Source organism: Neovison vison, chromosome 13 (genome assembly GCF_020171115.1).
Source record: "Neovison vison isolate M4711 chromosome 13, ASM_NN_V1, whole genome shotgun sequence".
Lineage (NCBI taxonomy): Eukaryota > Metazoa > Chordata > Mammalia > Carnivora > Mustelidae > Neogale > Neogale vison.
This window is the reverse complement of record NC_058103.1, coordinates 96,144,724-96,172,205: the sequence shown is the minus strand read 5'-3', so window position 1 is coordinate 96,172,205 and position 27,482 is coordinate 96,144,724. Positions and strand designations below refer to the sequence as shown.

Genomic DNA, 27,482 nt, shown 5'->3' with positions numbered 1-27,482 from the left:
GAGCAGGAGGGTATATAGATATGAACTGAGTATTAGATAGTCTTAGGGGATTATTTATTAGATGTGGCAATGGTACTGTAGTTACGATTTTTTTTTAAAGTTCCTTTAAAAAAAGCATGCTATAATATTTAGGGGTGAAATGTCATGACATCTGCAATTTGCTTAGAAATACTTCAGCCAAAATAATCAAAGGAAGACAGTTGCTAAATCTCGGTAACCAATGTATAGATGTCCATTATATTCCTTTCTCTAGTATACTGTGTGCTTAAAATTGCCATAATGCATTGAAGATATATTAAGGAAAAAATGAAGAATTAGTCAAAATAAGTGTAACTAAAGAGAAGAGTTAACTGCAAATCCAGACTTCATATCCTGCTAAGTGAAAATTTTAGGTAGTGTTACTGATTATAATGTGATATCCCTAAGATTTATTTACATTTTATATCATACCATATAGGTACAGGAAACATAGACTAATCAAGCTAAATGTAAAAGGTATATAATTTCTGGGAAAGTCTATATGTTTCAAAAAGTACAGTGTATGAAAAATGGGTTTATGATATCCAAGAATAAATAAGTAGGCCTTTAGAAATATAAAGGGACTCTTCCTAAGGACCAGTTTCGGTTTGTATCCCCTTGGACTGAGCAACTAGCTTCAGTGCTCTGGTAAGAATCATTTAGTTCATACATAAAATCTTGCAAACCTCAAATGGCTGAAACAATCTAGAAATATATATGGTTTTATTTTCTTTATTTGGGTTCTAAGAAGGTGCAGAAGTAGTATCTAAAAAAATGTCTAAATTCCTAGAATATATAAAATATGTGGGGAAAAATAGCAGGAACAGAAGACAAATGAAGAGGAAGAGAGAGGAAGAAGAAAAGAAAAGGGAAAAGAAGGGGTAAAAAAAAATTAATAACTGGTGGAGCCCAGGTGGTGCAGTTGGTTAAGCAATTGACTCTTGGTTTTGGTTCAGATCATGATCAACGTCAGGTTGGTGGGCCTGGTGTGCGGCTCTGCCCTCAGCGTGGAGTCTGCTTAGAATTTCTCTCTGTCCCTCTGCCCCTCCCCACTGTGTGCTCTCTCTCTCTAACACTCAATAAATAAATTAATTTAAAAACTGTAATAATCATATTTACAGAATGTAAATGTGAGTTTGCTGTTTGGTCTTATAATCACTATGATATTTTTTGTATGTTTTCCATGTATATCCCAGCAATATTCATATTGCTCTGGCCTCATAAATTTGTTCAACTTTTGGGAAACAAAACAGTAGCCAAATTTCAGAAGACCTCCAGAGCCTGACCAATGGGGACGAAAGAGAAGAGGAGTTAACATAGGTACTGATGGGATAAGGTGGGAAGGGAAAGGTATTAAAGGTCCAGAGAAGGAAGGAACAAGCTGAAAAGCCTGGAGAAGAAGGATTGTGATTAAGGCAAAGGGATCTACTATTTATCCCAAGTGTCTCAAGGTCAGGGACTGTATGCAAGAAGATGAGGCCTATGGAAGAATGGAACTGGGGAAGAGAGGAAGAGAAATGTTAGATGCACAAGAGGGATGAACAGAGTAGCTGCCACCAGAGGTGATTAGACAGGGGATGAGAAAGGTTTCTTTTTCTTTTTTTTTTTTTTAAGATTTTATTTATTTATTTGACAGAGAGAGATCACAAGCAGGCAGAGAGGCAGGCAGAGAGAGAGAGAAGGAAGCAGGCTCCTGGCTGAGCAGAGAGCCCGATGCGGGGCTCGATCCCAGGACCCTGGGATCATGACCTGAGCCAAAGGCAGCGGCTTAACCTCCTGAGCCACCCAGGCTCCCCGAGAAAGGTTTCTGAAGAAGGGTGATTTGCAGGGAGATTTGTTTCCTTTCTTTCACTCTTTTTGTTTTTGTTTATAATGGTAACATCAAGAATTGGGGATAATGGGCTAAATCTGTGATACCATCTAATCCTTGTATCATTTGGTAACCATAGACATGTAACTGACATGGATTCTTCCATGAATTCAGAGTGTGTGTGGAGGGTGGGGAGATAGTTGTTTTTCAATGCCTTGCTAAGAACAACATGCCCCTCTCTTCCCCCCAAATTATCCAAAAATATTTAGGGCTTTGGGGAGGGGCAGCTTGACTCCCATGTTCATCCCAAAACACAGAGTCTGGTGTGTTCTCTATTGTTTTTCACTCACTTGGTATAGCCACACTATCATTGCTAGAATGATAATGTTGTTCAAGTAGATCATTGCATAGGTCAGTATGGTTCTTTGAAGGTGGCTGATCCTACTTGTTTCGTGCTAAGTGTGGCCCAAAATGTTCTACTTAGAGCAACTCAGGGCTTCACATTTTTTAGCATTGTCTTGTAGAGTCACCTGATTTCAGCATCAGCAACTTGATGGGTCCTGGACCCAGATTCTTTCTTCATTCCCCTCTCCAGGAACCCACTTTAGAGATTGGGCCACCTTTCCTTGTTAGCCCTTAAAACGTACAGGATCTGTACCTCTCTGCCTTTGTATGTCATCTTGGTATTCCAAAGCCCTTTACTAAAGTAGTTTTTCCCACAATGATTTAAGAGAGCCCTATACTCATCTTTCTGGGGTTCCAAAATGATCCATTCATATATGTTACAGGAGAAGAAGAAAATCTGCAATGTAACCTTGCCCACTCTTAAGCAGGAAATTATGGGCAAGTATAGGTCTTTAATCACAACATTTAGGAGAAAAAACTAACTTCCATTGATTTACTTGTATCTAGAAAGAATTGTATAATGTGTAGACAAATAGAAGTGTATAAGTAAACTCACAAGCAGTTACTTTTTCATCTCCTCTCTGTATAAGAATGAGGAATGAGCAAGGAAGAAAGGAGAACATGAATTGAGCATGTACTATGACCAGTCATTATGCTAGACTCTCCCACATTTCTATCTATGTTAGGGTGGTAGGTATTACTCTCCCCCATGGTGCAGGGGAGAAAATTGAGTCTCAGAGAGTTTAAGAAATTTATTCCAGATCATGCAACTAGGAAGTATCTTGCAAACTATCACAACTTACGTGAAATGTCCTAAAATATCCCTGTGCAGCACCTTGAAATAGAGATTTTCTTTTACTCTTTCTCGCTTTCTTTTTTTAAATAGACATTTTATTTTATTTTTAAAAGATTTTATTTATTTATTTGACAGAGAGAGATCACAAGTAGGCAGAGAGGCGGAAGCAGGCTCCCCGCAGAGCAGAGAGCCCGATGTGGGACTCGATCCCAGGACCCTGAGATCATGACCTGAGCCAAAGGCAGCGGCTTAACCCACTGAGCCACCCAGGCACCCCTAAATAGACATCTTAATTTGCTACTCTAAGGCAACCTTCTTAGGGTCCCTGGCAGGGCCTGAAAATTAACCTTACAAAGAGATTAATGGGGAGAAAAAAAAAAGGACAAAATTTTTTTTTTTTTTTAAAGATTTTATTTATTTATTTGACAGACAGAGATCACAGGTAGGCAGACAAGCAGGCAGATAGAGAGGAAGGGAAGCAGGCCCCCTGCCGAGCAGAGAGCCCGATGTGGGACTCCATCCCAGGACCCTGAGATCATGACCTGAGCCGAAGGCAGCGGCTTAACCCACTGAGCCACCCAGGCGCCCAAAAAAAAGGACAAATTTTATTGAATTTTTAACTTACATAGGAGCTTTCACAAGAGAATGAAGACCAGAAGAAGTGACCAGGGCAGGAAGAGTTTATACTTTTAGACTAAGAAACAGTAAATTTGTGAAGAATTGAGAAAAGACAAAGGAGTTTGAACTAGTGGTAATAACTGGCCAAAAATGCCAAGAAGATAAGGGTTAGTGTAGTAAGGTTTGTACAGCTAAATTTTACTTCAAAACCTAAACCCTTAACCACACCCATCTTTTGTTCACTACGCTCGTTAACTGGAACATTACCCTGAAGGTAAGTTCTAACTTAAGTGGATCTAGACTGTTATTAATGAAACCTGTTACCTTGTGTAAATTAACCATTTTAAGGTGGGAAAATTTAGGAAATGATCCTGAAGGAATGAAAATTGTTTACAGTAGGGCCATCTAAGCAAGAATGTGTATATACAGCTTGAATTAGCCTGTGTTTGCTTGTGTTAAGTACATTACCAAAAGGAAACTTGGTTTAAAAAAATTCAATCTAAAAATAGGGCAAGTAGCATCACTGTTCCAAAAGAGACAAATAGGTGAAGGAGGGTTGCCTCATTTCCGCACCCTTTAAGGTAAAGGAGAAGGGAAACTGCTTTTAATTTATCAGCCAATCAGACTCTGAGGCCACTTCTGAAAACTGCTTCCTGTCTCTCCACTTACTCTCTCAGTTTTGGTGGTGGGCTGGTGAGTGTGCACTTAATTTTGCTCCCTGTTTTGAATTTCTCTTCCATTTGAACCTTGTATCCTGACGGCAGGCCTTTATTTCAAGCAAGTGTTGGACTATGTGTGAGTCACAAGGGCATTAATTCGGCTGTGTGGAGATTGGGGGAAGGCAGGGAAATGCTCTGTCTTGTTTCCACGTGGCCCTCTGCAGCACTGGGTCTGCCTTCCTTCCCCGAGACCCGGTGACCCAGAAACAATAGACTCTGCTTCATGTATGAGGGCCTGTGTTCTTGGAAAACACCTGAATTCATTTTGCTTGGAGGGAAAGGTATTGTTATCCCAACACGCTGTTCGACTTACATCTCTTGGGGTGAGAGGGTAGATCTTGGGAGGAGTTTCAGACCAATACACTATAACTCTCTTGTGTCTGCAGGGCCCAGGTCCTTGATGGGATTGAGGGAGCTGTAGCAAACATTGTCTTTGCCCTGGTCTTTGCTCAGAGCATTCCAGTTTTCTTAGTGAGCCTAGGCAGCAACCTCTGAAGTTGATGACTTTAGTGAGCCCTAAGAGGAGCTCCCAGTTTTAATGTGTCCCAATTTTCCCTAAAAAGCCCAAGATACACTAAAGAAAAATCAGGGGTCTTAGCTCAGGACAAGCCTATCAAATACTAGCACCACAGGTTACTCCTCCAGGGACCTTGGGTGAGTCAGTGAACCATGATGAGGTTCCCCTTTGGAAAATCAAAATGTAGGAAGGCTGGTATTATAATCAATGTAAGATACCTTCTAGAAGTAAGCACTACATTTATTTTGGATATCTTTCTTCTTATAAAAACGTTTTGCCTCGTGACCTTCAGTGTTCCCATTTTCCTCCTTGATCTATATCAGTTTGAATATAATGTAGGTGTTCATTATTCTTCCAGGTACAAGATGTGAAAGAAATAATGTGGAATGAAATGTGGTAATAGATGGTTGTAGACTTCGCATAATCCTTATAATTCTCAAGTATTATTGTTATGTTATTTTTTGAAAATAATAAATTCACATGGTTCAAAATTAAAAAGGGATCAAAGCATGTATCATGCAGTCTCCTAGGCCACCTAATTCCCCTCCCCAGTAATAGCATTAACAGTTTCTTTTGTATCCTTTGTGAGGTATTTTATGTAAGTATAAGCAAATACATGTATTTCACCCTCCCATCGTCTTTACATTCTCTACTAGTTATCTACCTTTTCCCACTTAGGATTTTCAAATGAGTAAATAAAGAATATCCATATTCTTTTTTTTGCAAAGATTTTATTTATTTGATGGAGAGAGAGCACAAGCACAGGGAGCGGGAGCAGGAGAGGGAGAAGCAGGCTTCCCACAGAGCAGACAGCCCCTGATGCAGGGCTTGATCCCAGGACCCTGGGATCATGAGCTTAGCCAAAGGCAGAGGCTTAATGGAATAAGCCATCCACGTGGACCCATCCACGTTCTTTATAATGGTTATACAGTAATCTAATGTATGTACATACCGTAATTTATTTAACCTTTATTGGTCAACATTTAGGTAGTTTACAATCTTGTTGTTTTCCCCCAACATATGTGTGTATGGGTCATTTGTCACATATTACATTCAGGTGGGTTTTGATATATTTATAAGGACTAAACATGCAGTGTTTCCTGTTACTTATATTTATTTTGTACACAGTGATGACTAGAAACCAACCAACACCATAAATGTCTTGATTGAGAAATAAAGGACTCCCCACTTTTATTTTCTATATGCTCTGAGAGGTTAAAACAATCACTATTTCTAAAGTAGCTGACAGTGAGTGGGAAACAAAACTTGGAATCTGTTCTGATAGCAGCGTCATACAGAGCTATCCCTGAAAGAGAGCCATGACAAGTGACAGGTCCGCTTTTACTTCCTAGGTGAAGTTTTGTGTTGTTTTCCTTTTGTTTCAGGTTGAAGACAGAATCCATGGAGGAAGGAAGGCCTAGGTCTTCAGACCCCTGGGTGCCAGTCTGGAAGTGGCACTGTGAAAGCATCTGTAACATCTGCTATAGATGCCCTAATGATCAAGTGGGTTTGGATTTGGACATTCTCAGTAGGAATGGTTAAAGGCTGATGGGATCATAAAGCAAGTACTTGAACTTTGACTAAGATAGGCCTTTAAGTGTTCTCTCTGTCTCACCCATGTCTATGTGTCATTTCTATCTAAAAAAGAATAGGTTCTTTGAATTCCTGTTGTATCCTATAATGCTAGACACAGAGTGGGCACTGAGTAATTGGTATGGAACAGGGTAAAACTGAGCAGTGGTAGTAATCTTAAAGCAGAAGCACCAAATGATTTGGTATTATCAATTTGGAGTTTGTATCAGGTCTTCATGAAGCATCTGTTCACGTAATGTAAAATGTACCTTTTGGCCATGAGCACCAGCACTTGGCAGCATTTACTTCTCACAGAGAACAAAATGAGTGGGTCATTGATAGTTCATGAAGTATTTAAAAAATATTTGTTTAAGATCCCTAAATGCTCAGTAAATATGAAGTGGACTTCACATGGTACAGTGACATTTCTGTAGCTAGAACATGGTACAGTGACATTTCATAGCTAGAATCCTTCAGGGAGCATCTCATCCTAGGAGAGGGGTCATGTGTTTAACATCAGGATTTGTGTCCTAAACTTTAGGTTATGTGCCAAGGATACAGAGACCGGAACTGTTACAACCTAGGTTTGTGAGAATAGAGAAGTTGCACCTTTAGGTGTATATATAATTATTCTCTGGTAGGGAACACTTGGATCATGGGATTTTGAGGGAGACAGTGTTAAAGCTTTAGAAACCTTGCACTTCAATGCTTATTTCCTGTCTCTGTTTCCTTGGTTAATCTAATATGCTACTCCTCTGAAAACATTTTACATAATTAAAACAGTATTCAACTCTAGGACAGGAGTTAAAATAACGCTTTGATCGCATATCTCAGGTACTTAAAACACCTCAGTCTCTTTCTGACCTACTGAGCCTCTAGAGCATTCTCGATATGTGCCAAAGCAAACCATCTTCTGTAGCTCTACTCCTTATTTCATGTAGGAAGTAGTATGGTGAAGTGAAAATTGGGATTATTGACAGAACTGGATTTAAATCCTAGCTCTTAATAGCTGGGTGACCTTAGAAAATTTATTCAACTCCTCTGAGCCTCAAATTTCCGTGTAAATACGAGATTGTTAAGTTTGAGTGAAGTGATTTGTACAGTTCTTGATAGAAAGTAGGAATTTTTAAGAATGATAGCTACTGTTTCCTTTCTGTCTGTATTTCAGTTATACTCATCCTTTAAGGTACTGTTGTCTAACAGAATTTTGTGTGATCTATATTGTTCTATATTGTTCTATATCGTGACCATTAGCTGCATGTGACTACTGATTGAGCAATTACAATGTGCCTGACTGAGGAAGTTAGTTTTTTTTTTTAAAGACTTTATTTATTTATTTGACAGATAGAGATCACAAATAGGCAGAGAGAGAGAGAGGAAGAAGCAGGCTTCCTGCTGAGCAGAGAGCCCCATGTGGAGCTCAATCCCAGGACCCTGGGATCACAACCCAAGCCAAAGGCAGAGGCTTTAACCCACTTAGCAACCCAGGTGCCCCAAGAAGTTAGTTTTTAACTTAATTTTAATTTTAACGAATGAATGTGGTGTTACCTATAGGACAGTACAATTTTTTTTCTTGTGATGAGAACTTTTAAGATCTCTCTTAGCAACTTTAAACTATACAATACGGTATTATTTTAAGTACAATTTTAAGGCTCATTCAAGACCTGTACCTTTTTTCTTCATGAAGACATCTGTGACCAGTGGTTCTTATTCTTAGCATTGCTTGCTCTATTGCTTATTTGGTGTCCCCATGGACACTAATATTCATGAATCTTGTCTTTCTAGCTAGATTATATCTGAGGTTATAGATTTTTAAATCTTCACATTGATGCATGAAAAGTAACATGGTAAAAATATAACTAATATTTTTAGTAGTAAGTTTTAAATTATCATTAAATGCAATATAAGAAACTTTCTAGTTAGTTATCTGGTGAACATGGAATAGTCTGAAGTTTGCCTGCAGTGATGAATTTTGTGTTTGGCCTGTTTCACCTAGATGTTAGATTACACCAAATGTTGGAAGAAGAAATTATACTTTTTCTTATATTGCCATCTTGTGGCCATGTTGGGCTCTGAATGATGCTACAATTTTGCTTTGACAAAGAAAGGTTTTCTTTAATTTATTGTGATTAATTTTTACCAAGAGTAAAGGTTAAATACAATCAATGTTGGATGAAATGAAATTGAAACACGCTTTGAAAAAAAATGTTAACTATTTTGGATTACTTTCTCATTTTTAAAAAAGTAGACTGCGCTCCCAAAGTGGTGCTTGAACTCAGAACCTTGAGGTAGAGTTTCATGAGCCAGCAGGGGCCAGCAGATTATCTTCTTATTTATCTTATGGGTTACCTTTTTTTTTTTCTTCTTCTTTAGGATTTTGTGAATTTAGTGACTGGTTACAAGGGTTTTCTGTAGTTACACACCGTATGGACTTGGAGAGGTTGCAGCAGTATCCCATGCCTTTTATGCCCCATATTGCTGAATTTTCCCCAGGCTGTCCAGCTCTGGTTGCAGCCAGCACACAGCTCCTTCCTTTTTCCATACCTGTTCTCTTATTGTGAGACTGTTGACTTGTATCCTTTCAGAGTGTGGTTAGTCTTATTGTACTGTTTTACCCAAACTTTTAAATTAATCAGTTAATCAATTTTTAAATAGATTTTATTTATTCATTTAAGAGAGAGAGAGAGAACACAAGCAGAGGTGAGGGGACACAGGGAGAGGGAGAAGCAAACTCCCCACTGGGCAGTGAGCCCAATGTGGGCTCAATCTCAGGACCCAGGGATCACGACCTGAGGTGGAGGCAGACACCTAACTGGCTGAGCCATCCAGGTGCCCCCAAACTTTTTTTTTTTTTTTTAAAGATTTTATTTATTTGTCAGAGACAGAGCACAAGAATGGGGAGAGGCAGGCAGAGGGAGAAGCAGGCTCCTCGTTGAGCAAGGAGCCTGATGTGGGACTCTATCCCAGGACTGTGGGATTATGACCTGAGCTGAAGGCAGACACTTAACCAACTGAGCCACCCAGGCGTCCCAAAACTTTAAATTCATACAAAAGTTGATCTTGTGTAAGAGTCCTGCCCTAATGTGATACTGAGATTGGGCATTTCATGATGTTCTCTGAATAGATGGGTCAATTTATATTACTGACTAGAAGTTAATATACAGAATGAAGTTTTCCTTGAGGTTAATTTTCCTTGAGGCTATAAGGGTATGACTGGGGAGTAGGCTGGTGTGCATTCAAGGCATGTAATCATAACTTTTATTTATTTACTTGCTTACTTTTTATTTTCCAGAGATGATACATCTGGAAAGTTGGTATTCAGGTAGTTGGTAGATCGTGTAGTTCAACTAATTTCTAGATAGAAGCTGATTCTTTTGATACCAGAGGTAAGTGTAAAAGAAAACTATTTTTACTTTGTTTGGATTTTTAATCATCTCCTAAGTTTTGGGGCCCCATGTTCTTAGTAGTTAGAATTTGGTAGTTTGAAAAAGCCTTAGTTCTTACGTTAAGAGGGTTCGCTTGGTTTAAAGATGAGGAGCTGGTGGTGGTTCGCCCTTCATCAGTCATTTACAGTTTGCTATGATGAAGTTAAGTCCATGTTTCAGCTGATCACCCTGATTAAACACATGCTCTGAGAGACTAAAGCTAGGGCAAATACCTGGAGTTGAATTCTGCTTCTTGGAATTCTTACTGGATTCTAGCCTCCAGGCCCAGGTAGTTCTTAAATCTTTGAATTACAGATCTGACACTACAACACTTTGTTGTGCTTTGATCTTTTGTGGTATCTTCTTGAGATAGGCAGAACTAGGGTCAAGAATCCTTAATCTAAACATTCAAACACTACAGAAAAAACACTGATAATTGGTTTAATTCTGTCAACCATTTTACTCGGCAGTTTTAAACATCACTATTTTATTAATTTATATGTAAGATTAAGAGAATCTCAAATGATACATTATATGTTAAAAAAAATAAAGATTAAGAGAATCCCAGAGTCGGTTAAGTCAATTTTGCCAAGATCATAAACTGTGACACTATATGGACATTTAAAAGTTATGATAGAGGTTTATCTTTCTTGAAATGGAAGGGTATTCATGATATATTAATAACAAGTTATAGAGCAGTATGTGTAACCCTTTTTATGCTTAAACATTTTCTTTTTTTTTTAAAGATTTAAAAATTTTATTTATTTGACAGATAGAGATCACCAGTAGGCAGAGAGGCAGGCAGAGAGAGAGGGAGGGGGAAGCAGGCTCTCTGCTGAGCAGAGAGCCCAATGCAAGGTTGGGTCCTAGGACCCTGAGATCATGACCCGAGCTGAAGGCAGAGAGGCCTAACTCACTGAGCCACCCAGGCACTCATGCTTAAACATTTTCATATACTTATGTTTACTTCAGAAATTATCTGAAAGGATATATTCAAATACCAGGGGTTATTGTCTCCTATAGAATTATATTCTAAGGGTGATCTTGTTAATTGTATTTTCTGACTTTACTATATTCAGGTATTGTATAATTGAACCTACACAGAACAGGCTTCTATCCTTTACCAGTGCCTGCATGTTTCGGCAGAGAATGGGGTACATATGAGGCAGGAAATACAGGAAATGCTAATAATTCAAATAATTCAGTAATTCATAGTAATTCAAAGTAACATCAGCACTTTTAAATAATAATTCAAAGTAATATCAGCACTTGAAGTAGTTTTTAGTTTTGGCTATGTCTTTTGCAGAAATGAAGTTTCAGGAGACTGAAACTAGATCTGAGTCTCACTTCTTTTCCCAGGCTGGAATTCTTGGGTGCTCTAAGTCCTGGATATACAATAGATGATGACAACATTTTTCTGTTATGGTAGGGCTTATCTGAAATCAAGAAACTTTGACATATATATGAATCTTTGAAAATTCAGCTTTATGACTTCATGGCCAGCTACTATGTTGTACAGAAAATTTTGTTTTTTAAAAAAGTCAATTAAGGATGTTGAGATGTAGCATAATATAATAGTTAAACATGGTTTCTGGAGTCAGACAGGGTTCAGACCCATCTTTTGTCACGTAATCAGTTATGTAAACTTAGCAAGTTTCTTAACATCTCAGGGTCTTAGTACCCTTATATCTTAGAAGATGAGAATAATAGTACTGGATTCAGAAGAATAGTACTTGACTTTGAAGATTACATAATAAATGCATGGGCTTAGAACATTGTTTAAGCATATGGTAATCACTCAAAAATGTGAGCTGTTTTATCTTCAAAGTCCTGTGCAGTTTTTGCTTATATGCATCTTTCTGCCAGTTGGTCTATACCTCATTATGTTTATCTTCAGCACACAAAACTCAATTAATTCTAGAATTAGGCAAAGTATAGTGATAAGGACTATAGGATATATCTCTATATAACTGTCCCAGTAACATTTTCTTTAGTTGATTGATCTTGTTTTGGTACCAATTTATTTATCATCTTATTCCTCATTTTGTCTATCTAGCTGGCTCTTCTAGCTCTTAGTTGACCTAAAAATTTAGACGTAGTGATTCCTATTAAGAGCAACTTGATAGCTTTATTTTTATAAATGTTCCTTAAAGCATTTATTAAAATGGTTGGAGATAAATTTTGATGGCTGTTCCTCTCACTGCTTGGAGCTTTTGGTAGTGGGATTTTATTCCATCATATATGAAAGCTGACTTGTCTTCACTCAGGGCACCATGGGGATGCGTTGGCCATCCATTAGTGTCTTCTGATTTTTGCGGAGTCAAACAATTATGAAGCAGGTGGTGATAGATTAAGAATGTATCTGTGATTGAAAAATAAAACTAATATGAAAACATGAGGATGTAGTTTTTAGAAATCCCTTTGACTACAAAAGTGTTTGAATAGCACTGACCTAGGACTATGAAAGAAAGAGGTCTAGTAATTGATTCTGAGAGTTACTGAAACATTATGCTCTGAAATCATTAAATTTTAAGTGGTTTAATTAGTTTTCTACTGATGAGTTTCTACTGATCAGTTTTCTACTGAGTAGCTGTTTATATATTTCAGGTTAGCATTAAAAATGTCTTTTTCTTTCCAGCATGAAGGTAGATGATTTTCAAATTAAAGATGGAACGTGACTTTTCTCACCAGAAATGGCTTATAGAATCAACTTGCAAAAATGTAAGAGACACCAAAGGAAAGAGTGAAATACTTGCTTTTATCATTCTTAGATTCTTTGCTAGATTATAAACTCCATGAAAGTGGGAAAGCTTCCTTATCTGTAATGCCTGGCCCAGAATAGATACTGAAAAATACATGAAGTGATTTGAAACCTCCATTAATTTTTTTTTTTTTTTTTAGATTTTTACTTATTTATTTAATTCTCAGAGAGAGGGAGAGAGCACAAGCAGGGGGAGTGGCAGGCAGAGTAGGCAGAGGGAGAAGCAGGCTCCCTGCCAAGCAAGAAGCCCGATGTAGGACTTGATTCCAGGACCCTGGGATTATGACCTGAACCGAAGGCAGCTCCTTAACCAACTGAACCCCCCAGGCGTCCGCAAAAATCTTTTTAAGTCCTTGGAAAATGGCAACCATTTTAATGGCATTTCAGCAAGATATTTATTTATATGTAATAATTGGGACTTCAATTTTCACTCTGACTCTGATGGAAATTGTATATATAGGTACATTAAACTATCTGAGTACCACGGAGTCTACTTAAAACACTTAGTATTTGGGGAGCCTGGATAGCTCAGTTGGTAAAGCCTATGACTCTTGATCTTAGGGTTGTGAGTTCAAGCACCACCTTGGGTATAAAGATTATTTAAAAAATAAAATCTTAAAAAATATTAAACTCTTGATACCTAATTATGATGCCTGACCCATTAAGAGTCAATGAAGAATGGCTACCAAAACAATCTGGCTATGTGAGGAATAATATAAAATGTGAGAAAGATTTCATTTTATAAAAGCTGAGTAAAAAAAAAAAAAGCTGAGTGATGTTCATTCTTCACACATTTTTTGTATGCTTAATATTTAATAATAAAAAATAAAAAATTTTTAAAAAGCTCTTTTTAGTGGTTGGGTCTTTGTATTTCAGCCTTGATTGAGTTCAGTAGTCTCATCCCCAGGAGCCCTCTAGAAAAGAGCCAGTGAAGGGTTTGTCTATGCCATAACAGAAGAGTACACAGTGCCACTGAGAAGCAGGCTAGTTCAGGTCTTGGTGTTCCAGATTACTGCGATATTAAGACTTTGTAGCACCCTGCCCCCATTTATTCTATCTGCCAAAACATGTTGGCAAAAAAAAAGTATACATACATACATAACATATACATACTACACACACACACACATATATATATGTTACTCCTACAAACTTCTGGCCAAATGGGTTGGAAATTTGTAATTGAGTTAGTGGGAAAATTGTGTGGGGAACACTAAGGTTTCGGGAATCAGTTGTCTTAATGAAGAAGTAGAAGAGATCATATTGCAGTACAAAGGTAAGTTAGATCACAAAATTAGGTTCTGGCTAAATTTGGCTGGCTTTATGTTTTCTAACTTTGAGATTGTACTCTTTTGTTGTACTACATTTGGCATTGTTAAAAATCAGAAAATGCACAAAAGGCTCAGATAGCCAAAATAGATGTGAGGAGTTTACACATGAAACCCCAATTTTGTTTGAATCCAATTTGTACCACTGGAATTAAGTTACCACTCTAAACTTTCAAGACATTTTAGGAAATGTATGCAGAGGTCAAGATGACCTTTTCTAATTACTGTGAACAAGAAAGCAGTAAGTAGACCAAAAACCAGCACAAAATTGTTTAATTAGGATAGGTTTTTGTTTGAAGAAGAACGGGTTAGAAATTCACTACCCAGAAAAAGGTTTGCAGGGCTTTGGTATCCATTGTGTTGCTGATTCATTGGATTGTGTCTTACTAATTCACAATGGGGTCACATCATCTGGACAGGTGGCTGGCCACAAAAGACAGCATTAAGGCTTGTATTCTAAGAACCCTTCAAGCCCTTCTCAGTTTAGTTTCAATATGGATTCTAATGAACTCATATAGATTGAGCAGAAAATCACACAGTTTACAAAGAACAGAAAAGAAAGTGACAGGTAATAGCATTAGAGTAAAACAAGCACAAACATTTAAACAATTACAAGTAGGTCCAGGAGAGAACCTCAAAAAAGCTGTCACCTCAAAAAAGGCAGGCAGATCACCTCAAAAAAGCTGACACCTGATCCTCTCGCTTCATTACAGGCGCTGTAATGAATGTTCCTAATACAGATTCTAAACGAAGGAAAAGTTCTATTTTCTTTAAATGTATGTAGAGGATGTGTAAAAGCTAGAAAGATGTCTTTATCAAGATGGATTAAAAAATAAAACGGCAGAATCTACCTCAACATGGAGGTGATAACTATCCAAGTACAGATGTTGCGAATTTCTGGGACTTTTCCTTGAGACAACTTAGCAAGTCTGTGCTGCCCAGGCGGTCCTCCCCAAGGGCTCCCAGGACAAACACCCGCAAATACGCAGGCGCACAAGCTTGCCCTGTTAGCTTCCCAGCTGTCCCTATCCTGCTCTTACTCAGGAGCCTCTGACCTCAAATGTTATACCCAGGATAGCCTAGGATGTTACTTTTTGTGCCAGCTGAGGGCAGTAAAGCGTACTCCATGGCCTATCCACGGGGCTCCCATGTGGGAAAGCCGGACCATGCTCAGTGGGATTCACGCCCTCACAGCGCCTGAGTCGCGCGTGCGTGGGGATATGTGCCTGAATCCAGGTGCCACAGCCTGACGGTCCCAGGATCCTGCGCGGCCGGAAGCCCTGTGCCCACCACCCAGCAGGCTCCAGGGCCACCCCACGCATGCGTTCTGTGTCGTACTGGAGAGGTACCGCGAATCCTCGCCAGCGTAGCGCTGGAGTTGTGGAGGCGACGGCGTTTTCCCGCGCTTTTTCTGGGCCCCTCAGGTTGGATATATTATTTGTATTATTATTGTTATTATTTTCTCTGTAGAGTGCAGAAAGCAGAAAGAACTCAAGTGAACTTTCCGTGAGTCCAATTCTTAAAAACTTGGTCTTCATTAACTTAAAATTTGCCGAATTGGCTTTTCCCCGAGTCGGGGAAAATTTGGAATTAGCTGCACCTTCCGCTCTGCCTGAGGAAGCTCTCAGATTTAAAACTTCCCAGCTCTTCTGCTTCCCCTGTGCCTGTTATCCCCCTGGAGGTAAAATAGGCCTCGTAATTCCTGCTGCAAGGTACCATTTATCGTTGGAGACTAACTCAGTGGGTACTTAGGGGTAAAGGTGTCAGAGTGCCCTCATCGACCCATGTGACCAAGGCAACATTTTTCCCCCCCCTTTGGAATCAAGGCAACATTCTTGACAGAATTTGTCGGTTCATAAATGTGTTAAATATGAACGTTCTCCTTGGTGTGTAATTGGTGTGTCAAAGTTATTTCATACAATGTATGGTTTTGGTATATCCAGAATATTGCTGTCCAGTTTGGATTAGTAAAACCAGTGAGAGTGGACACTATATTGAAAAATAACAGAAGAGTATTTATTTATTTATGAGTATTTATTTAGTTGAGAGAGAGTGAGCACAAGAGAGCAGAAAGGTCAGGGAGAGGAGCAGGCTCTCTGCTGAGCAGGGAGCCTGATGTGGGTCTCGGATGACCTGAGCCCAAGGCAGTTGCTTAACCAACTGAGCCTCCCAGGCACCCTAGTTTCACAAACTTCTTTACTGAGAGTATAGCATTCAATAGTATTTATATTAATAGGTGAATTATTTGATGGTAAACAGCTTTTGTTCAGATTTTCAGTTTTCATAATGGTCATTTGCTGGAACGAATTAAGTTATTTTCCATTTAATACTACATATTATTACTCTTTTTTTGGTAAGGCAACACAAGTAAAGAATCTGAGAAATCAGTGTATATGAAAAACATAAAACTGTAACTTAAAAAACACTTTTTCCTAAAGAGTGGCTGAACTTGGTGCCTGGTACTGAAATATTCTGGCAAACTATGGATGGGTATAAATTTGGCTTTTTTGTTTAGGTATTGAAGAATGGCAAAAGGCACAGATTAATTTTTATTTGTACTTTGTAAATATTCCTAAACTTTATTTTCCATGTGCATATTATTTTTGGTTTTAGTAAGATTTGGATCACTTTGTGTCTTTAATTTTTTCTTTAAATTTTTTTTTCATGGGCTTTCTAGAGGTTTATATAAAGGAGCACAGTTAATATTGTTGAGTCACTGAAATCAATATATTGATTATAATAAATGCAAACAATAAAATACATTGTTTTATCATAATAAAATGAAAACATGCTCTATTTCATTTCATTGAAATTTGACTTATTTCACCTTTTCATTTACCTCTTATTAGGATTCTTTTCAGCATCTGGAGACTTCATTCTCTGTTATGTCTTTGTGTGAAGACATGCTGCTTTGTAACTATCGCAAGTGTCGCCTCAAACTCTCTGGTTATGCATGGGTCACTGCCTGCTCTCACATCTTCTGTGATCAGCATGGCAGTGGTGAGTTTAGTCGGTCACCAGCTATCTGCCCTGCCTGCAATAGTACCCTTTCTGGAAAGCTAGACATTGTCCGCACAGAACTCAGTCCATCAGAGGAATATAAAGCCATGGTATTGGCAGGACTTCGACCGGAAATTGTGTTGGACATTAGCTCCCGTGCACTGGCCTTCTGGACATATCAGGTTAGTGCTTAGGCTTGTTTTTCTGGAGAGTGTGATTTGAGGCATATGTGGAAGTTTCTAATGCTTCTCCTTCATTGTGTTCATTTGTATTCATTTCATTTCATTGTATTCATTTTTTTAAAAGATCCTATTATTATTTTTTTAATTTGTTAGAGGGCACAAGCAGGGGGGCGGCAGACAGAGGGAGAAATTTGTTCCTCTCTGAGCAAGGAGCTTGATGGGGGACTCAATCCCAGGACCCTGGGATCATGACCTGAGCCAAAGGCAGATGGTTAACCAAATGAGCCACTGAAGCATCCCTCATTTTTTATGAATATATAGAAAACATTCTTTTAAGTAAATTTTTTTAAAAAATTATTTATTTGAGAGAGTATAAAAGAGAGAATGTGTGTGTGCGTGAGAGAGAGAGAGGGCATGCGCACAAGCATCAGGGAGGGGCAGAGGGAGAAGAAGACTCCCCTCCAAGCAGGGAACCTGATTTGGGATTGGATCCTAGGACCTTAGGACCCTAGGATCATGACCTGAACAAAAGGCAGATGCTCAACTGACTGAGCCACCCAGGAACCCTAATAATTTTTTTTTAAAGTAACAGGTTAATTTTTGGAAATCCAAAAGAAAGAAAAAAAATGAACCATAATTCCATCACTCAGATATATTTGTTTGATATATTTGTTTGTGTATTGCTGGACTTTTTCTGTGCATAAATATGTATTTTGTCTAAAAGTAAGGGTAATATCAGTTAAAGCTGACATTATACTTATGAATATTTTATTAAGTATTTTAAAGTTAGCTATCCTATAATTATAATTTTAATAGTTGTATTGCATCATAATTTATTTTCACGTTGTAAAATAAGTGGGGTTGAGCTTTCTTATCATCAAATTCCACATTTAATTTTTTGCTAATTTAAATTCCCGAAAGTGGATGAATACATTTCAAAGTTGTAAAAATTGCAGTATTTTGGGGTGCCTGGTGGCTCAGTTGGTTAAGCATCCAACTCTTGATTTCAGCTCAGGTCATGATCTCAGGATCAAGTCCCAAGTTGGGCTCCAAGCTGAGTGTGGAGTCTGCTTAAGATTCTCTCTCTTCCTCTGCCCCTCCCCTGTATGCTCTTCTCTCTCTCTCTCCTAAATAAATAAATAAATAAGTAAATAATTGGGGACGCCTATGTGGCTCAGTCGGTTAAGTGTCTGCCTTAGGTTCAGGTCATGATCCAGAGTCCTGGGATGAGTCACATTGGGTTCCTTGCTCAGTGAGGACCCTGCTTCTCTCTCTGTCTCTACTGTTTCCTCTGCTTATGCTCTCTTTCTTTCTCTCTGAGAAACAAATAAAATCTTTTTTTTTTTTTTTAAAGATTTTATTTATTTATTTGTCAGAGAGAGAGAGAGAGAGTGAGCACAGGCAGACAGAGTGGCAGGCAGAGTCAGAGAGAGAAGCAGGCTCCCTGTGGAGCAAGGAGCCCGATGCAGGACTCGATCCCAGGACGCTGGGATCATGACCTGAGCTGAAGGCAGCTCTTAACCAACTGAGCCACCCAGGTGTCCCGAAACAAATAATATCTTAAAAAAAGATTTTTAAAAAGATTTTATTTATTGGGGCGCCTGAGTGGCTCAGTGGGTTAAAGCCTCTGCCTTCGGCTCAGGTCATGATCTCAGGGTCCTGGGATCAAGCCCCGCATCGGGCTCTTTGCTCAGCGGGGAGCCTGCTTCCCTTCCTCTCTCTGCCTGCCTCTCTGCCTACTTGTGATCTCTCTCTGTCAAATAAATAAAAATAAAATATTAAAAAAAAAGATTTTATTTATTTATTTGACAGAGAGAGATCATAAGTAGGCAGAGAGAGAGGGAGAGGAAGGAAGCAGGCTCCCTGCTGAGCAGAGAGCCTGATGCAGGACTCGATCCCAGGATTCTAGGATCATGACCTGAGCAGAAGGCAGAGGCTTAACCCACTGAGCCACGCAGGCACCCTTAAAAAAAAGATTTTTAAAAAATAAAAAAAATTAAAAATTGCAGTATTTTATTTTATTTTTTAAAGATTTCATTTTTAAGTGCTCTCTATACTCAATGTGGGACTTGAACTCACAACCCTAAGATCAAGATAGCATGCTGTGAGCCAGCCAGGCATTCCCAAAATTGCAGTATTTTAAAATTGCCGTCCAGTTAGGCCATATTATTTTGTGTTCCCTTAAGTGTATGATGGTGCTTGATTCTCCAAACTTTCTACTCACCAATTAGCATGAGTAAAGTAAAATCTTGTTAATCTTTTAATATGCCTTTCTTGGATGACTTTTAGATGAAAACATTTTCTTGTATTTTTTCATGGATTTTTCTTTTATGAATTGCCTGTTTCAGTTTGCTTGTTTCAATTGCTATAGGTTTTTTTCTTATTGATAAGAATTCTCTATATATCTAACTCAGATGTTACAGGAATTTTCTTTTTTTCAGTTATCTTTTATTACTTTGATTTTTAAATTGGCCTTTTTACTGTTGAGTTCTAAAAGTTCTTTGTATGTTTTGGGTATACAATCTTTTATGAGATAATATCTTTTACAAACATTTTCTCTTAGTCTGTGGCTTTTTTATTCTCTTGACATTGTCTTTTGCAGAACAGAAGTCTAGCTTATCAATTTTTTCTTTTGTAGATTGTGCTTGCTGGTGTTGCATCTAAAAAGTCACCATCAAACCCAAGATCATTTAGATTTTCTCCTCTGTTATCATATTGCAATTTTACAGTTTTGTGTTTACATTTAGGTCTTGATTTGTATTGAGTCAATTTTTGTGAAGGTTGTACAGTCTATTTTTAGATTCAGTGTGACCTCAGTATTTTGCTGGCTATTGCCCCAAAAGTGCTCTTGGTAACTTGGCTTGTTGCCCTTTGTAATATGGCTTCTTGCTTCTACAAAGCCAGCCAAGAGAGAGAATGTGCTAAGGCAGACTTTATAGTCTTATGTAGTGTATTCATCCTGTCATTTTTCCTGTATTCCAGTCATAGTTTCTGTCCACATTCAAAAGGAGGATCTAAGTACAAGGAGGTAGGGTTAATTGGAGGCTATTTTATAATCTGCTTTCTGTAGTATGGATTACTTGAGATATGAAATTATTTCTTAAAAACCTTAAGACTACATGTCACTTGTTAAGGTTAGACAAATCCTTTTTTTGTTAGTGTATTTGTAGTAGTTTGAGAGTATTCCTTCAGAATTTTTTCCTATGCATTTAGTGACAGAGTGTATTATTTACTATAATAACCATTCTATTGTACATCTGGATTCCTTCTTAACCCGGTTCTAAATGTTAAATTAATAACATCCCAGTGTAAGTCTTTCTTTTTTTTTACATTTAAACTTTTATAATATATAACTATATTTATCACCTTAAAAGTCTTTTTTTTCCTGTCTTGGGACAGGTACATCAGGAACGTCTCTATCAAGAATATAATTTCAGCAAGGCCGAAGGCCATCTGAAACAGATGGAGAAGATATATACTCAGCAAATACAGAGCAAGGATGTAGAATTGACCTCTATGAAGGGGGAGGTCACCTCTATGAAGAAAGTGCTAGAAGAATATAAGAAAAAGTTCAGTGACATATCTGAGAAACTTATGGAGCGAAATCGTCAGTATCAAAAGCTCCAAGGCCTCTATGATAGCCTTAGGCTGCGAAACATCAGTATTGCTAACCAAGAAAGTACCCTTGAGCCTTCCATGATTGCACAGTCTGGTGTTTTTGGCTTTCCATTAGGTAAGAAGGGATATGTAATATCCAATAACTGTTCTTTAAATCTTTCACACTGTGTTCTGCACAGTTCCAGGAAGGTAGTGGAGACTCCAAAGACATAAAATGGTGGTAAGCTCCAGATTCTTCATCCATGTCTCAACATGTGCATCTTTGCTTTTATCTATTTTATTTGCTTGTGATTAAATTACATCTTCAATGTAAACAGAGAAAAAAATCTCTCCAAAGTAAAAGTTTTCATGTTGGTACTTTAAGTGGAAAGCTATTTCCTTGCAGTAATAATAATGATATTAGCTGCTATTTATTGATTGTTTATCAAATACTAGACACTGTTACAGTTGTACATGTATTCCTCTTATTTTCAAAACTTTATGATGTAGTTATTATTATTATTATCCTTATTTTACAGATGAGAAAACTGAGCACAGAAAATTTAAGTAAATTTAAGTAAATTAAGAAAATTTAAGTAAATTAAGTAAAATTTAAGTAAATTAAGTAAATTTAAGGTCACAGAACTGTCTTCAGAGCCCACACTCAAAAAGGCCATGTTTGGTTTCTTTCACATGGCAATACTGAGTACACCGTTCTTAACTTATTGTTGGTTGTTTGGTTCAAATTTTTTCATTTACCAAATATTTATCAGACATATTTCATGTGCTAAGCTGCTAGACATAATCCTAGGCAATGAGATATAAGAATTATCCAGATAGGATCCCTGCTTTCTGGAAGTGTACAATCTAGGAAGATGCCAGTACTTTTTTGCTTTCTAGGTGCTTTGGCAAATGCAATGAATATCGTATCTCTTCTTGAGTCCTTCTCTTTATACTACTCTTGATATAACAGAATCCAATAGATTTTTGTAATGCTATTAATGTAAGTTAGTTTTGGCATATAAGAAAGTGAGGTTTCTTGTACTTGACTTTCCTAAATATGTATTTTTTGAATTATAGGCTGAAGAAAAAGATGTAGTGGGGAGGAGATATCCTAGAGAAGGCAGGAAGTAATGAGATGAGGTTTATCAGCTAGAAGAACTGAAACAAAAATGAATTTTTGCTTAACTTTCAGTTAATCATAATTATAATTTAGTCAAAGTGTTATTGTATATTAATACTGTAGATATTTTTTCCTTGTTATGATCCACATTTACTTTGATTTCTTTCATATTTACTAGTTATTTCCTGTTCCACATTTTATGCACACTTAACTTTTTACTTTCACCTCTTGCTACAGTTGTTGGCTTAAAGAAGATATAGTCCACACTCTTCCTTTAGTTAGTTACATGTTCCCTTTAAAACTTGTAGAAGCCAGAGAACGGCTCGGTCAAAGTTGTTAGATGCTTATTTAATCAGATCTATTGTCTGATTTTTCTTAAGGTTATTCTAATTGATCTTGGATCATGAGTATATGCCAATTGTTCATAGTTGTCATATATTTTCTAGAGTGTTTATGGCAATCTTTAAAAGAAAAATTATTTTTTTAAATTTTTTATTTGACAGAGAGAAATCACAACTAGGTAGAGAGGCAGGCAGAGAGAGAGGAGGAAGCAGGCTCCCCGCTGAGCAGAGCCTGATGCAGGGCTGGATCCCAGGACCCTGGGATCATGACCTGAGCTGAAGGCAGAGGCTTTAACCCACTGAGCCACCCAGGCGCCCCAAAAGAAAAATATTCTTAAAGCACTGGGTCAAATGGTTTTATACACACACTATATTCCTTTGAAGTAGATTACATAGACAATGAATAAGATTATAAATTATAAGTTCTAGCATTACTAAAAAATATTTCATTGTGTCAAATTACTTTGGGTGATGAGGTCATGGCTATTGGAAACTGTGTCACAGCAGAAGATATGGTATATACTGTGGTCATGGAGGGAGCGGGGGCTATCATAGCCCTTTATCCAAAATTAGGCTTATATTTTACAGTCTCATAGGAGTTGAGTTCTGTTAAAATATTTATTAAGTAAAAAAAATTTCTTAAATAATATTGTGTTTTGTTTCTAAAGATCTGTGAAGAAATAGATGCTTAAGGTTTTCACTTATTTTTTTCTAGGGAACAACTCCAAGTTTCCTTTGGACAGTACACCAGTTCGAAATCGGGGTGGTGGAGATGGAGACTTTCACTTCAGACCATTTTTTGTGGGGTCTCCCACAGCACCTGAACCCAGCAACAGCTTTTTTAGTTTTGCTTCCCCAAGTCGTGAATTAGAGCAGCAGCAAATCTCTAGCAGGGCCTTTAAAGTAAAAAGAATTTAGCTCACTTTACAGAATATTTCTCTGTTCAATGAGATCTCTGTTAGTGATCTCATTTAGCAAATAATCTTTATTCTGATTAGGATAGGAGTCACCAACCTTTGTGTGTTATTACATTTTCAACTTCTGAGAAACTCAGTGCCAGTAGGAGTCCCTTTAGGGTCTGGCTCCCCCCGCATTATTTAAAGTATGAGCATTGTATTGAGCCCAATTTTATTGTGACTGTTGAATTTTCATGTTTTGTAGATGACCGTTTGTTTTCTGTCTGTGTTATTTCTGACTGAACTAGGTGTTTATGTATATGTACATAAGCACCTATATTATAGGTCTACATGTCACTTTGTGTTCTGGTATTTACGCGTGTGTGTGTGTGTGTGTGTGTATTTGTGTTCCTTTATATTGATATTTTTCTGTATTTTCAGTATATTTATGCAGAGACTTTGGTCTCAGGAAGTGGCAGGTGAATCTTTGTAGTTTGTTATTTGGGTATGTACATCTATTTGTATGTATTTTTGTATTTGCCCTTGTATTAATTTGTTTGGAGTGTGCTCATGTTGGTGAATAAGAATACAATTTCATGCTTGTATGTTAAGTCTATATTTACAATTAAAAATGATTCACATTGGGTGGGAGGTTTGGTGAGCCTGGTGGTGGGTATTATAGAGGGCATGTATTGCATGGAGCACTGGGTGTGGTGCATAAACAATAAATTCTGGAACACTGAAAAGAAATTAAAAAAAATGATTCACATTGATAAAATTATTTTGTAAAGTTGATTTTTTGGCATTTATTTTAAAATGAAATGACTCCACCCTTCTGACAGCAGTGCCTTATTTAGGGATGCACTCTTACCACAGAAAATTTACAATATGTTATTTATCTCAAGAGGTTATATTAATTAAAATACCTTTAAAGACTTATTCCTTGTTTTCCTTTATTAAATAGCATTTATGATCACTATCACAAACAACTTATTTAAACCGTAGAGCTGGCCCACGTGGGTGGTTCAGTGGGTTAAGTGTCCGACTCTTGATTTTCGCTCAGGTCATGATCTCAGGGTTCTGAGATAGGGCCCTGGGTCTGGCTGTGCACTCAGCAGGAAGTCTGCTTCAGGTCTCCTCTCTCCCTCTGCCTTTCCTCCCCTGCACATGTGCTCTCTTAAATAAATCTTAAAAAGCAAACAAACAAACATAAAGCCCAAAAGAAATTTGAAAAATACTTTCAGTTACTGTACATCATTTTAGTGGCATGATTTGAAAGCCTACTGGTTGCAGAAGCAGAACATCTAGGATTTAACTATGTTTTCTCCCCGTAGGTTGGTTTTGAATCTGAATTTAAACTTTTTGGGATTGCTTATGAATCTGTAAAATGAGGGACTGAATTAAATTATCCTATAGACCTTTTCTAACTCTTGAATTTTATTATTTATTTCTATTGGGTTAGGAGGAATTATAGTAGAATTACTCTAAATACCAAATCCCTTTGATATTTGGGTAATAAAGTCATACTGAATGTATTTGAGGATATTTTATATTTAGTCATAGAAAAGCAAGTGAATATCTTTGCTTTACATAATTGGATAGCAAGTACTGTTTTCTTCCTTAGTAGTATAGAATATAAAGCTTTTTCAAAAACATTTTTTACTCTATTCCAAAGTTAAAATGGTATATCAGAAAGAGGATGAAAAGTCTTCACTTAAAAAGTTTTAAAATATCTCTTCCCATTTCATAGCTGTTAACATATTTTATATATTACATTACAAAGTATTTTTCTTCCCTCTGCAGTTTAAATTTTGTTAGAAAATGGCGGGGAAATAATTTTATGTTTATTTATGATTTACTTCTGCTTTGAAACTTTGCTTCTTGTGTTAGGTTTATAGGATCAGTTTGAAATACATGTAAGCTATAATTAAAAAGTAGAGAGAATTTCTTAGGACTTTTACATGCTACTTTTAATTAGTTACTTATTGAAGAGTTTAATATAGTCACATGACACCAATTAAAAAAAATGTAAAACAAAGCATGGATTGAGGTCTCGCTTTCACCCTGTCCCCCAGTCACTCACTTCACTTTTTTGAAAGCGACTACTGTTGTCAGTATCTTGTGTCTCTTTTAGAGATAGTCTATGTGGAAGCAACTAATATTTTATGTAAAATTTATGTTTATTTTTAAATGGGTAGTACATGCACATGATAAGTTCAAAAGTGTACACAGCAAAAGCATTTTCTTTGCCTACTGACAACTCTTGGTCCACATTTCCTTTTACAGAGATAGTCATTGTTTCTTATTTATCTTTCTAGACATAGTCTATCAGTATGTTGGCACTATTAATGTACTGATATACTATTAGTTATGACTTTCATGATACCATTCTGAGTGTAGCAGAATTATTAATATAGTCTGTTTAAAATGATGAAATCCCTCTGATATAGAAAATAACTGTCAAGTTTGGAAAATATTCAGACAAATTACCTTACCATTGTACTACATTTCCCTTAAGGTTTTAAACTTACAACACAGGCATACACTGTCTTAACCTGTCCTTTTTTGGTGCAGAAGATGGTATTATAATCTTGGTATAAATAGAAAGATATGGAACAAAAAGATACATGCAATCAACCTGAGAATATTAGAAGTTTCCAGGATTTGGGAAAAGAACAAGTTTATAAACTCAAAAGTGATTATAGAGCATCTTCTTTGAGCTAAAGGCATTGGGTTAAGTTGATTTGCCGCAGTGCCGTTTCATGAAAATCAGTTTCTAGCCATCCTTTGCACATTTCTAGCAGATAACCTTGCTCTAGTACCTGCTTGAATGTACTTTTGGTAATGTGGTTGGAATGTATCTGGCTCAGAATTATGACATATCACACCTGGTTAAAAAAACTTATAGAAATTAAAAGGACTTGGACGTAAAGAAGGAATTCCCTAGTTCACGAGGTGGACTCCAGCATGGCCTTCTGGATATACTGATTCTGTTGTTCTTAGTGCCTCAGAGTCAAAAGTTTTTTTGTTTTAAATTCCAGTCTCTGATTTTCCTCTCTGCTAGATCCTGTGTTGGCTTAGATTACCAATGGGCCACAAATTAAGAACTATGCTTTTCCAACATGCTCATCTCTTCCCTTCCTCCTTCTAGCCACTTGGGATGGCCTAAGACTGGAATGATGGTGCTAGGTTCATAAATGTGACCCCTAATTAGTAGTCTCTTTTTTATTCTTTGGGATTTCTACTACCATTTTTTTTTCAGGAAAAAATTGATGATTTGGGACGCCTGGGTGGCTCAGTTGGTTAAGCAGCTGCCTTCGGCTCAGGTCATGATCCCAGCATCCTGGGATGAAGTCCCACATCGGGCTCCTTACTCGGCAGGGAGCCTGCTTCTCCCTCTGTCTCTGCCTGCCATTCTGTCTGCCTGTGCTCGCTCACTCTCCCTCTCTCTCTCTGACAAATAAAAATAAAATCTTTAAAAAAAAAAGAATTGATGATTTTTGTATACCCGATCAGATATAAATAATGCTGATTTCACAGTTTAGCAATTCTAATGGCTGTTTAAACATTTGGTACTAAATGATGTTGTTTCAAAGTAACTAAATTAAAGTCCAAAAGCTAGTTACTCCGAATTATCCACTTATTTTATACTGTTGTCAGGAAGCTCCAGAGTTGCTAATTTAACCAGTAAGTCAATTTGCTACTCATTAACTGAGAAACTATATTCTGAGAACTCTGTCAGGAATTAGGGAGTTTAAAGACATTTAAACTCAGAGCTTTTGTCTTCTGAAGAATTCATAGTCTACTATTCAAGTTTTTCCTCAATTTTGTCTTTGATTTGGCTTTTTGCCCTCAAAAGAATCATATTTATTTTATGGGAGTACAGATGTATTTGATATTACACGATGGATACATGACAAGTTGCCCATAAAGGAAATGTTATGCCTCTTCACAATAAAAAATGTATTTGCGGGACGCCTGGGTGGCTCAGTGGGTTAAGCCACTGCCTTCGGCTCAGGTCATGATCCCAGGGTTCTGGGATCGAGTCCCACATCGGGCTCCTTGCTTGGAAGAGAGCCTGCTTCTCCCTCTGCCTCTGCCTGCCTCTCTGTCTGCCTGTGCTCACTTGCTCTCTCTCCCTCTGTCTCTGACAAATAAATAAATAAAATCTTTAAAAAACTGGGTGGCTCAGCGGGTTGAGCCACTGCCTTCGGCTCAGGTCATGAACTCAGAGTCCTGGGATCCAGCCCCGCGTCGGGCTCTCTGCTCAGCAGGGAGCCTGCTTCCTCCTCTCTCTCTGCCTGCCTCTCTGCCTGCTTGTGTTCTCTCTCAAATAAATAAATAAAATCTTTAAAAAAAAAATGTATTTGCATT

General features: G+C 37.5%; 1 protein-coding gene, 2 non-coding genes and 1 pseudogene across 3 annotated transcripts; all 4 read left to right on the top strand.

The window, feature by feature from the left end:
- Window positions 1-10,026: 10,026 nt before the first annotated feature.
- On the top strand, window positions 10,027-10,096 carry LOC122894749. Its single transcript, XR_006381821.1, has one exon. It is a non-coding gene; the product is annotated as a small nucleolar RNA SNORD126 (small nucleolar RNA).
- Window positions 10,097-12,062: 1,966 nt separating this feature from the next.
- Window positions 12,063-12,210, top strand: LOC122894746. The gene has a single exon (XR_006381818.1). It is a non-coding gene; the product is annotated as a small nucleolar RNA SNORA79 (small nucleolar RNA).
- A 4,644-nt stretch (window positions 12,211-16,854) lies between these two features.
- CCNB1IP1 (cyclin B1 interacting protein 1) lies at window positions 16,855-23,670 on the top strand. Its single transcript, XM_044230430.1, has 3 exons — window positions 16,855-17,151; window positions 20,551-20,884; window positions 22,928-23,670. The coding sequence occupies exons 1-3, from the start codon at window positions 16,855-16,857 to the stop codon at window positions 23,128-23,130; spliced, it is 834 nt and encodes a 277-aa protein (XP_044086365.1). The 3' UTR covers window positions 23,131-23,670.
- LOC122894638 lies at window positions 23,460-26,189 on the top strand (annotated as a pseudogene).
- Window positions 26,190-27,482: the final 1,293 nt, after the last annotated feature.

Coding starts and splice junctions, on each gene's coding strand:
- CCNB1IP1 (XM_044230430.1), top strand. CDS start 16,855: ATGTCTTTGTGTGAAGACATGCTGCTTTGTAACTATCGCAAGTGTCGC. Junction 17,152..20,550: donor TGGCCTTCTGGACATATCAG/GTTAGTGCTTAG, acceptor GTCTTGGGACAG/GTACATCAGGAACGTCTCTA. Junction 20,885..22,927: donor TGTTTTTGGCTTTCCATTAG/GTAAGAAGGGAT, acceptor ATTTTTTTCTAG/GGAACAACTCCAAGTTTCCT.